The following is a 12713-nucleotide window of genomic DNA, read 5'->3' as shown; positions in this document are numbered from 1 at the left end:
GTGTGTATATATATATATGTATATATAAATGTATATAATACCAACTAGAGCAGAGAATTATACAACGGACAATAAACATATGGATTTAGCTGCAAAGCAATCGTAGCTTGTAATCTTCGAATTTCCAATAGAATTTCAAAGAAAATTCGAAGGATAGAGAGAGATTAATGTATATATATATGTATTTATCTTACAAAAATATTTACATGTTCTCATTGTGTATATGCAGATGGCGAACATAAGCTGTACACTTTTTTATCTCTCTGATGTTACGCCATCCGCGACATTTGTAAACTTATATTGTAGTGTTGTGTACACGTATGTCTCTCTTCTCTTATTACAAAATATCAGCTAAAGTACAAAGTAAATATCAAATGCCAAAAATACGTCTGTTTATACTTTGAAATCGCAGCCAAACGCAATATAAAAAAAGAAGGTTTCCCTTTTGTTTATAGGAGATCCATACACATATATGTACCCAGGAATTTTGTTAGGACACCCTCCCCCCCCCCTTCCCCGCTTCCGTAGAGAATGCACAAATTTTATAATTCAGTTTGTTTTTTTTTTTTTACCAGGTTTCCTAATCACAGATTTCTAAACTTTGATATTTGCTTAAAAACCGACAGTATACTGTCAAAATTGCTCGCTTTTCTTCACTCTATGCGCATGTCAAGAATCCCATACTGCATATTTTGCATCTTCATTCAGGTAGAATCCTATTATATAATCAGATTACACAGCGGATGCGGTACACTTCGTACTCCCGAGTGCTCCAGATGTTTTCGCCCTGTCCTTTATCTATAGATTTTTATTCCACCGAGGATGATATCGTCTAACTTTTTCGTCCTTTTCTTTCACGGAAAAAGATTTTCACAAAGCAGCCAATAATATTTCTGTAAAATTTATAATCAAAATTCTTCTAAGTGGTTTTTTACTTTCTAAATTCAGTTTTCACAGAGCGAAAATCTGTAGCGCGTTAATGCCACATTAATTAATGACACAATAATGTCGCAAGATAAAATAGAATAGCTTATCGCTATTACCGCGAGCTTAATATTATTGACGTTATAAACGTTCAATAGAGTTATAAACAATTCGGAGTACTTACTTATGGTGGACCGCATCCAATTACATAATTTGTAATCAGGAAACTATACAAGTCCAAGCTAAGAGAGTCTTAATCCATTATGAAAATAACGCTTTTTGCATTTTGTATAATAAATTAAGATATATATTTGCTTTTTCGCCAATGAAACTTAAAATAAAGCCATGCATGGTCAAACTAGAGATTGAGATTGGGATTGGGTTAGAATTTAACAAATCAGAAGAAAGAAAACCAATCTCAAGTTTAGTGAACTTTGCTTTGATTGGTTAAATTTCAATTCAATCTCTAGTCACGGCTTCATTTAAATGAGTTTATAATACATTCTTACTCTTCGAAAATGATTTTAATTGTCACTTGCAACATCACTTCAATATGTAACGTAGTTATAAACGTTACAAATTTCTAATGAACGTTATCATCTAATTGTACTATAATTAATTCGAGCGACACGGTCGGACTCTATCATACCGCGGCAAGTGAATAATTATGACTCTTATGTGCTGTCTTAAATAAACAGCATTAACGAAGTAACTTCGTTGTTTTTCTTAATATTCATCATTCGCTCCTCGCGATTTGGAAAGTCTACGACCGAAAATAGATAAACATACGTTATATTACAAATAAAAGGTAATTAACTTACAAAGAAATTCGAACTTGGCTTCTCATAACAAGTAACATATTTATGTACACCTAATAATCGCACCATTGAAATCTGAAAATTTACACACACACACACACACACACATCACTCACACACACACACACACACACACACACACACACACACACACACACACACACACACACACACACACACACACAAAATTTCAATTACATATAAAATACAATGTGCATAATTACATGCGCGCATATATATCTATTGATGCTGGAACTAGACAATTTTTAAATTATATAGACAAAAAGTAATCGTTACGATTATTTTTAATCACGAGATTAATATACCGAATTACTAATATCTGCGCGAAGAATGTTGCTAACGCGCAGCTTATAATTTGTGACGTAAATCTATCGCTCGGAGTAGAAAAAAAGAAACATATCCTTTGTGAAACGATAGAACAATCGTATTTTTCGCGTACTAAACGATAAGATACCGTGAAGCAGCTCTCAGTTACAAAATAGACTACGATTCTTTCGCTGTATTAATTTACCATAATTTACTTCTACGCGTTTTAATTACTTTTTATAATATAGTAGGTTTTGTACTTGAATGAATGTTCTGAGCGAATGAAATTTTTGGAGATCTCAACCTAAAAAGGATAAATCCGTAATTAAAACGTATTGTCACACACCGTGATCTCTCGCGCTTTTCCGTATAACTAAAAATGTATTGCATTATTGCTTAAAGTATCAAAGAGAATAAAACGTACGGTCACATTGTACCATTTTCATTGTAACTGGTCTGTCCTTCTTAGAATCTCTCGATTCTTGTACAAATTCATAAATAAATGTTTTTAAATAAAATCGGCGTTAAAACATTTGTCGCATATATCGAATGCGTCGCCGTATAAGAAAAATCAAGTAGTAATATACTTTCACGAATCCCCAAAATAAAACTCAAGTCTTCAAATTTCAACATTTACCCTTTATTATAAATAATTTGCCCTTTTACAATGAAATATAAAATATAGAGAATTCCGCGCCTCTTTCTGCCTTTTTATATGTCAGAAAAACAACACAACACAGTATTCATTTACGTGTCTACGTGTGTCATAGGTTTTGTTACGGTTACCATCTACGAACTAATCTAAATATATAGCATTATTAAATATAGCTATAAAGTTAACATTATGCGTATATGCAAATAATATGTACAGATAAGTTGTATTATGCAGAGTGCATGTTGTATATATAATGATAACTGCTTTTAAAGGGGATATCGCGAGATCAGCTGATTCCGTCAACTGAGTGAGAGCGCGCTTCCAACTTTATTAACACCTTATTAAAAAATTGGACTAATGCTATATATAAACATTTTAGGGCATCATTTCACCGGTATAAAAAGTGTACGCCATTTGAAATACACTTTTGGCCGTTGCTCGCGAAAAAGGTACCGATACAACTCTCTCGATATATCCTACCTAAAAATGCACATCGCTATATCCTCAAAATATTCAGCTATCACCTTAGGCCACACGAATTCCGTCGAAATACTTTAAGAGAAAAATCATCGAACATATGCACGGTAAATTTCAGAAATTTATGTGAAAATCCTAGAAGCGATTTTGATAGTGCAAACTAAAAATTATATTTCTCTTTCTAATTATCTAGAAAATTATTGGAATTCTGTACGCAACTTCTTGCCATTTGTATCTCACACAAGCTTCCATACGAAATAATATTTTAGTATTCTACAAAAGAATGTAAGAATGCTTCCGTCAAGAATATACAGTTTGAATTCGTTCTTTGCTTTCTTTTCCAAAGAACCGAGTCTAAAACTTCGTCTCGTCGACAGAAGAGTGGGCAAGATAGTCGAGGCGGTTCAATCGAGATGTCGCTCGTTGTAGAGAATGTAAAACAATATCAGTTTAAAAACTTAAGAACTTTTAACAATCCTACCCTTTTCTGCCGGTTACGACCTCGGCGCCGGATGGTTAAAAAACGGCTTCTGAGGTTGTCCCGACGACGCCGGAGGATACGACACCTGGGTGCCCGGAGGCGGTGGCGGTGGCGGCGTCGCCGCTGGGAACTTGGTGATCGGCACCGTCGTTCCCGCGGTTGGCGGCGGCAGCGGCGGTGGCGGAACGAATTGTGGCGGATACGGATTGGAACCCGGTGGCGCTTGGGATGCTTGAGGTACCAAAAACGGCGTTGACTGCGTCTGCTTATTGACTGCAGTCGCCTGCGACGACGCGGCGGTGTTGTATATCGGTTGCTGGGACGTGGTCGGCGGTGGTATCGCAAAGTTCGGATATTGCACCGTGCCAGGTTTACTCTGGAACTGGGGATAGTGAATGGACGCCGAGCCGGGTGGCGGTATATATGGCTGCGGGGGTAACTGCGGGGGCAGTCCTGAGTATGCCGGCGGGGTACTGATTACTAAGTTTTGAGGCGGAGATTTATGCGCCTTCAGTATTGCCTCCGTCGTCAAACCTGTAAGCAGAAGAATGAGGATGACATATAAGCAGTATCTACTTATAGCATGATCATTATTCTTCAAATCTAATAAATATTTTGAATTCTTCATTTTTCTATAACCATAATTGATTTCATCTTCTCTAAAACTGCTACATTCTCTTTGTTCCACATACATATATATTAAAAAAAAAAAAATATATATATATATATATATACCATGCTTGCGAGCTCTCTCCTCCTCGTCATCGCTGAGGAACAATCCAAATTCGCGTTTCAATCGTTCAGTAAGATTTTCTCGTTGACGTTCTACCAAAGTTGGCGCTGCAGACCAACCAATTGCACCCTCTTCTCCTGATTTAAATATTAAATCATTAATTATCACATTGCATAAAACTAATGACTTTAAGTACTTAAAAAAATTACAATATATTTATTAGCAAATTGTATTTATATCAAATACAAATATTTGGAGAGTGATTGTTACCTTTTTTTTCATCGTTCTCATTAGCCGCGTTAGGGAATAGTGTCAACGAGTTCATTCCTGTCAACTCGAGAGAAAGCGATGTTTTTGAACCTTCTTCATCGGAACTGAGCGAAGAAGTACCGCTGCTGGCGCTATCCGATCTACCTCGTGCTCCACTTTTGTCCGTAGTAGAAGCGTCATTCGACGATTCTGGCTCGGTTCCGGTTCCTCCGGATGACTGTTGTTTGCGTTTGCGATATTCCGATATGGATAACTAGAAAAATGTATTAATATTTCCATATAAGATCGCCTTTTATTATAAAAAGAATTTATATACAAGGTCCCAATAATTATTACCACCTGAATTATCTTCTAATCTATAAGGAAGAGAAAAATGTATATAACCAAAATTACATAATGTAAAGAGGACTATCATATGGTGATAATAATTTTTGTCCAGGTGGAGGCGCTTCTGAGATTTTAAGATTAACTTCGTTTTTTTAAATGGAATTATATGAATTTTTTTACACAATATGATTCCTCTAATTATTCTGCATAAAAAAGTATTAAGATCATGGCACCAAAAAATTAATAGTTTACGAAATATTTTATACCTCTAACATAACTTTTTATGTCAAATAAAACGGATACAAACATTCTTTTAATTAATAACATTTTATTTAATTATGTAAATTTAAAGATGTTCGAAATGATGGCTATTACTATCAATGCAACATTGGATTCTTCATTGATTGGCTTGCTGTTCTAATAACGGTCGGGAGATATTAACGTACTGCAATAATCCGTTGTTGCATGTCGTGAGATGTAGTTGATTATTCTTTGTATACCATGTCCTTTAGGGTTCCCCATAAAAAATAATCCGGTGTCAAGTCTGATGAACGAGCCATGTTATAGGATCCTCGCGTCCAATCCAGCGATTTGGAAATTTTTCATTGAGTTTATTTCTCGCAACCAAAGAAAAATGAGCCGAGCATTCATCGTTCTGGTACCACATTATTCGTCGTGCGATATTCCGATATGGATAACTAGGCAAGTCTTCTAACAAAATACCCAATGTATGCTCAAGAAAATTAGCGTATTGCCATTTAGATGTCAATAATTTTGTTACCTATCAGTAATAAATGAAAAAATTGATTAAAAGCAATTTTTTGCACTACATTGTAAATAGAAGGACAACGTCTTTAAATAAAAGGAGGCACGTAATTTGTTACCTACGATACCACATCATACATTCAAAAACTACTGTCTCTGATGTTCGATCTGCCGCAGCCAATAAGGATTTTTCACCAGAAATGCATGTTATGAAAATTAACATTCCCGTGATTAATAAATGTTGCCTCATCAGTAAATAACATCAAAAAATAAATTATTATTTTGAATTTAATGTTGTGCCTATTGACAAAATCTAACACGATTGACAAAGTCCGTTCTATGCAATTGCTTGGTGAATACTGAGATGGTATGGATGATATTTGTGACGATGCAAAATACGGAATATATTATACTATTCTTTTTAATATTAGTTTCTCGTTCAATTTGTCGCAAACTAATGTGAGGATTTTTAGTCACCTTCGCAAGAACCTGAATTTTATTCTTCATGAGTTATTTGCTTATCACGTTCACTTTTACGAGTATTTAAACTACCAGTTTATCTAAGTTTATCGTAAATATTTTTAAATGTTCGACACGAAGGCCGAGTGCGATTAGGATATCGTTCAGCGTGTAAATTTTTCACTCACACTGAATTGTTTTGACATTCTCCATAAATGAGGATCATATCAACTTGTTCTTCAAATGAATACATCTTGCATAATTAACTGTATCGATACTAAACTTTTCACGTTAAATTTCATTTCGCTTAAGACTTCCCTCAAAGAATGTTTGTTTTCATTGAAGTACGCGGTGTCAAAAGAAAATAATAAGTTGATCATCATTTATGAAGAATGTCAAAATCCAGATGTAAAGTAATTTTAAACTTGATATCTCGTAAACTATTAATTTTTCGATACCATGATCTTAATACTTTTTTATGCAGAATAATTAGAGGAATCATATTGTGTAAAAAAATTCATATAATTCTATTTAAAAAAACGAAGTTGATCTTGAAATCTCCGAAGCGCCTCCACCTGGACAAAAATTATTATCACCATATGATAATAGCCTCCTTTACATCGTGTAATTTTGGTTATATACATTTTTCTCTACACCTTATAGATTAGAAGATATTTCAGGTAGTAATAGTTATTGCGATACCCTGTATAACGAATAGAAATGTAAAAAGAATAGAAATAATATTATAGAAATAAAAACTAAATAATTTCATGAAAATGAAAATTTTATGAAAATAAAAAGGAAGTGGAAATGTAGGAATTATTTGATTTTATATAGTACTATAGTGATATTTATATAGTGCTATATATATAATATATAGAGTAGGACTATATTGATGAGGATAGTAATGAACAATGATAAGATAACGAATTGTCAGCAACAAAAAACATTACTACAGTCCTACCCTTCTAACCTTGCGCTTGACAGGAGGAAGAGAATCCGGTTTAAAAGCTGGTGCAGGCATACTATTCGGTACGACGGTCCTCGGATCTTTCAATCGTTTTATCTCTTTGGGTTTGGTCTCTTCCTCCTTTGTGGGAGTCTCTTCTAGCTTCGGCGTTTCCTGAATCGAAGCCGAATCTTGTATTGTGTCTAAACTATGTTCAGAGGAGTCTAATTTTGGTTGAATTACTTGTGATGGCGCGTTAATCTCATTATCAACGTCATTTTTCATTACTTCGGCCGTCGGCTCGTCGTCCAGTTTTGCCTCCAAAAGTTCGCGTAGCGCAGTTGACAACATCGACTTTTGCTCCCCATTCTTAGACCCGTCCACAGCGTCCATACTTATCGTCGATTCTATGATAGCCGCTTCAAAGTCCATCTTAGGCGTTTTCGGCGTGGCAGACGAATCGGTCTTCTTGCGAATGCGCTCGCTCAAAGGTGGAATCGAGTGAAAGATCTTGGGAGGGTCCGCGATGGACTCCGCATCCATGTTCGCAGAAGTCGAATCGAAGATAGACTCCTCCGACAGGGCGGCAAAGGCAGACGGCTCTTCCACTGTGGAGACTTCCTTTGCGGGCTCGTCATTCGTACTCTTATCCGTCTCTTTCGTGTCATCTTCTGTAACGATAATCTGTTCCGGTTTAGTATCGGGCTTAGTATCCGATTCTTTGAAAGATGTTTCTTCATGACTGATATCAAATAACTTAAAGGAAGATTCGCAGTACTTGTCATCGTCCACGTCCTTATCCTCGGAATCCGAATCCTCTTTCGAGCTATCCATTAGTCCCTCTATTCCATCCATGCTCTTATCCTTCTCCGAACTCGTGTCAATCTTTTCCTGATAGTCGTTACCGTCGTCGCCCGTGATCTTCTTCATCTGCGCTTCGACGTCAAACTCATCGATAGATGCGTTGTCGTCTGATTTCTCAGCAATCTCTTCACACTTTGCAATGGCTTCGGATGATTTCTTCTCATCGTTCGACTTTTCGTTTTCGCTACTGGCAATGTTCACGATTTCGGCAATGCCACCCCCGAACTCCAGCTGCATCTCTACCACTCGCTGTTTTAAAATCGCGTCGGGTTCTATAGTAGCGATGGGAGAACTGAATCCTTCCATCTCGGTATCGGGTTCATTTTGATCAATTATCTCAACTGTGCCTTTAGTGACAATTTCCTCCTTAGCGAAAGATTCTTTCTTGATATCAAAATTGCTGAATGATACTCTATTTTCAACGGCCTCTCGAATCTTTTCAATTATTTTTTGATCTAACTGATCGTAACTACATTCGGACTTTATATCATCTCCCTCCCATTTCGGGGAAACTTTTTCTTTTTTTGTCATAACATTGTCTACATCCATTTCAGAAGACTCTTCCGTTTTAATAATGTCAGAGCATTCTGTTTTTTCTTCACTTTTTACATAAAATTCTGATTGAGGAAAAATATCAATTGAGAGTTTTTCTTGAATAATTGGTTTGTCAGAATCCATAGATCTATCATCCATTTTAATATCTTCTTTTATAGATTCCGAATCGTAATGTCTGTCATCGGTCTGTTCCACAATAGGCGATTGCACATGTTCTGTATAGTCATCCTGGAAAATATTAGCAATGTTATATATAGTTTACTTTATCATGTACATATTACAAATTAAATATTAAAATAATGCAAAGATAAATATAAATAGCCTAATGAAAGCCAATTATAAGTTTAGTAATATATTAAAATTTAATTATTAATCTATAGGCCGAAATATTTGCGACAACTTTATTATACGATATGGTTTTAAAATATTATTATACATCTTATCATATGACATTAGATTTTAATATATTTTAAGCACTTATAACTGATTTGGTTCATTAACCTATTTATATTATCCTTAATTCTACTGTGAGAAAGAGTCTTGATATTATTTTTTTAAATAATTAGTATTTAATAAAAACACTGAAACTTACATCAGCAGAACATAGTGATCTGTTGTTAGGCGCTGCTTCAGTCGGAAGCAGCATGGTCGGTGTCGTCGGCGGGGTATAATTATCCGACGATAAACTTTCTCGAGCTATTCTTCGCTTCTTGGGGGGTGCTACCGTCTCGCTAAGCGAAGGAGGACTCTCAGGCCGGCTATTGGGTGAATCACACTCTTCCGAAATAGCCTGGCGCAACCATCGCTTTTTTGCCGAGCCTGTAGAGACAGCGGGACTGCCACCATTGCCATTATTATTATTATTACTGGGAATCACTTGCTGTTGCTGTCTACGTTGCGGCGGTGAATCGCATATGCCGCTAACCGAATTGGCAGCTTGCACGAGAGTGGCTAGACTTTTGGCTGCGTAACTCTGAGATAGGAATTCCGCTGAAGCATCTGTCGGTACCGGTGAGAAATGCCTGCTGCACAGTGGATTCATGGAATTTTGTAAGGCTGATGGACCGGCAGGTGGTAAAACCGGCAGAGGTGACACTTGAGGTATATTAACTTGTGGCGGATCGGGCGATTCCTTTAGCCATTCGTTCATCAATACCTTCTTTGTCTTCGGAAATTTGAAACCCGGAGCCAAGGGGCCGACCGCGGCGGCCACCAACAAACAGGCAGAGGACAACGGTGTCGATGGCGTAGAACTCTGTGAACTGCTACTGGCTCCGCTGTCACAAGTAGGACTTTTGACAGGAGTGGGTTGTTGTAACGGTGGAGAACTCGGAGGACCGGGAGCGTTAGAATTCGCTAAAGCTAGCAATAAACCAGCAGCAGTAGGAATTCCACCAGATGATGAGCCGGTATTGCTAACATCATCCGTCGTGTTCTTAGACGGAGTGTGTAAGTGCGATGAATAGGGAACGTCCCGGTTAGGTGGACAATTCTGACTCAACAAAGGCGGCGACTGCATGGAATTGCTCTCGTCTCCAGAAGATACGTCCGACTCGGCGGAGTTCAATCTTGTCCTTCGACTACTGCCCTGCGACTGAGATGAACTTGTCGTCCTCGCTCGACCTTTCCTCCTTCTACGTCGTAGCGGTCTCTCCGAGTTTGTTTGTTTACTACTCTTAGATTGTCCCGTCGTCGAGTGACTATCCTCGTTATCGCTGTGCGTGCCACCAGATTCTTTTCGTTGCGCATTTCTCGCTTGTACCTCCTGTTTTCTCTGCTCTGCTTTCTCTAGCCTCTCGAAAGCCTTTATAATCGCCTCCATTTTCCTCTCTTCCCGTGTCATCTTCTTTTTATCCTTTTTCGATTCCGTCGTCGTCGTCGTCGTCACCGATTGATTTAAATTAGGTGACGTTTGAGGCTGCGTATTCGTTACCGTAGCGGGGGTCTCTTCCTTTGCAACTTGACGGGTCGTTGTAGTTATAACCGTAGTTGTGACGGGTCTCCTTGGTGTTGCAGGAGTCACCGTCGATGATGCAGACGATGTTGTAGTCGTAGTGGCTTGCGTGACGCTCGTCACCGGAGGAACCGCCGGTGGTATGGAGTCAGTTTCCTCACAGACTGTATTCCTTCTACCTCGTCGCCTTCGTTCTCTGCCACTGAGTAACACACAGATAAAGATAATATGAATACGTTACAAAAATATATAAAATATCTTGTATTATTTTGTTATTTGTATCGTTATGTGAAAACTTACTCGGCATTTTCGACAAGAGCGCCGTTGCTACCTCTTCTGTTCAGCTGGCTCGCCGCGTTTGTAATTTGACACTCCCGTGGATTATTACACGCACACACAACAGGCATCGCTGGGGAACTGGGATTGGGTGACAGCAGCAGATCATGCTGCTCGTGTTTGATTGTTATTTCGGCGTTTTTCTCGATTGCACATGTCGTCACAATATAGAGATGTAGCGTGCCTTTCTCGATGCAATGCTTCACCTCGGCGTTCGGCTTGCAACTACGCCGCACGAACCTCGCGTCATTTCCGTATGTCCGCGTGTCTACGCACACTTCGGTGCCATCGCGTGGCAGACGATAGAAAAACACGAACGGTCCTGGTCGTTGGACGTGCTGCCTACCACTTTGCGTATATTGCAGTCGGTGTTGTGTGCTGAGCATATATTTGCCACGTAATTCCACGATAGGCGTATTTGGCGGGAGGTACATTGTCGCCACTAAAAACTGTAGCAAAAAGATTTTTTTCATATTAACTTCAATATATATTTTTTCTATAGAGAAAATAAAAATTTGAATAGTTATATTATTTTAGTGTAGAATTCAGTAAGTAATCGCGATAGTGATGAACATTAATGAATAATATTGAGAACATCGGCAAAAGATTAGTATCTATTTCAATAAATCAAATATAGGGTAGGGCGAAGTTATTATTCCATCAATTTCAACCTTGAAGCAATATAAAATTAGGATAGTAATATATTTATTTCTTTGCAATGACGTGCTTACAACTTATATAATCACAATATATCATGATTGCTTGAGAGCTTAAGTATGACTTTTAAATATTCAGTATATGGCTGTTCAGAGACAAAACACTATTGCGAGAAGTGAACAAAAAAGCCCCACTCTATCCTAAATAGTAATAAAATAAAAATAATAATTTAAAAAGAAGAATTTAACAGTTTTCATAATGACAAAACATTTCTTTATGTATTTTTTCGTACAGATTCAAGATAGCGTTTTACTTACTCTAAGATTATTGCTGTGCACGTTGAGCCGGCATTTACCGGTGGCAACGACATTCATGTTACTTTGCCTTAGGTCGCTATGCGTGCCGTTGACTTTGATATTTGATATCCTAGCTCGCAGTTCAGGGCTGTAATGATTCGTAACGGCTTCTTCGTATCTTTCGATCCATTGTCTAAGTGGAGCCATATTGGTACCCCAGGCATCTTGCACATCGTCCTCTTTATCTTCCAGACTCGTTCTCCTTTTAGCCTTACGTTTCCCAGGTCCTCGCTTCGGAGCGGCATTGTTCTCCTTCTTACGAACGGTGCTTGATTGTCGGGCTTGCGAATCTCTTCTTTGCCTCTTTCCAACGTTATTGTTATTATTATTATTGTTGTTATTTAACCTTCGCACCTGTGACGATTGGGCAGACGTATCGGATTTGTTGCGCCTCGGAATTTGCGATTGTTGCTGCGAAAGCGGACGTTTCTTTTGGGCCGTGGCGTTGTTCACCGAACCGACGTCCGTGTCTGCTGAATTGGTGGACGACGCGTCGGAAGACATGTCCGAATTAAGAAGCTCTTCGCGTTTACGCATTTGCAAGGCGCGTGCTCGCTGTCTGTCCACTCGTCGTGGTCGGCATCTCTCGCAGAGGTATTCATCAGGAATGTTCGAACGATCAATGCCCATACAATCGACGTGCTGCCATACTCTACGATCGCATAATCAGTTCTCAATAAGTACTGTTTTCATCAAATGGGATGCGTAATTTTTCAGTATAATTATTTTATAAAATACAGACTAAAAATATATAAATATTTTTCGATCTATATTCTACATTAGTAATGTAAAAATATTGGTGATAC

At 37.9% G+C, this 12713-nt stretch overlaps 1 protein-coding gene across 4 annotated transcripts in view; it reads right to left on the bottom strand.

Annotated features, from left to right (window-relative positions):
• Positions 1-3537: 3537 nt before the first annotated feature.
• Positions 3538-12713, bottom strand: part of LOC108750002 — a 42181-nt gene continuing 33005 nt past the window's right edge. Inside the window, exons 7-14 of one of the 4 annotated variants that reach the window (XM_018489154.1) lie at positions 11869-12559; positions 10859-11343; positions 9197-10760; positions 7429-8832; positions 7201-7359; positions 4686-4938; positions 4418-4552; positions 3538-4216 (exon numbers count right to left, since the gene is read on the bottom strand). In XM_018489154.1, coding sequence (XP_018344656.1) covers positions 3696-4216; positions 4418-4552; positions 4686-4938; positions 7201-7359; positions 7429-8832; positions 9197-10760; positions 10859-11343; positions 11869-12559 — 5212 coding nt within the window. In that variant the 3' untranslated portion in view covers positions 3538-3695. Of the gene's footprint in view, positions 4217-4417; positions 4553-4685; positions 4939-7200; positions 8833-9196; positions 10761-10858; positions 11344-11868; positions 12560-12713 lie in introns of those variants that run through there. The other 3 variants (XM_018489151.1, XM_018489153.1, XM_018489155.1) reach the window with 3 other exon arrangements.

Source organism: Trachymyrmex septentrionalis, unplaced genomic scaffold (genome assembly GCF_001594115.1).
Source record: "Trachymyrmex septentrionalis isolate Tsep2-gDNA-1 unplaced genomic scaffold, Tsep1.0 scaffold32, whole genome shotgun sequence".
Classification (NCBI taxonomy): Eukaryota; Metazoa; Arthropoda; class Insecta; order Hymenoptera; family Formicidae; genus Trachymyrmex; species Trachymyrmex septentrionalis.
Note: the sequence above shows the minus strand (reverse complement) of the source record. Positions and strands in the feature narration are given on the sequence as shown.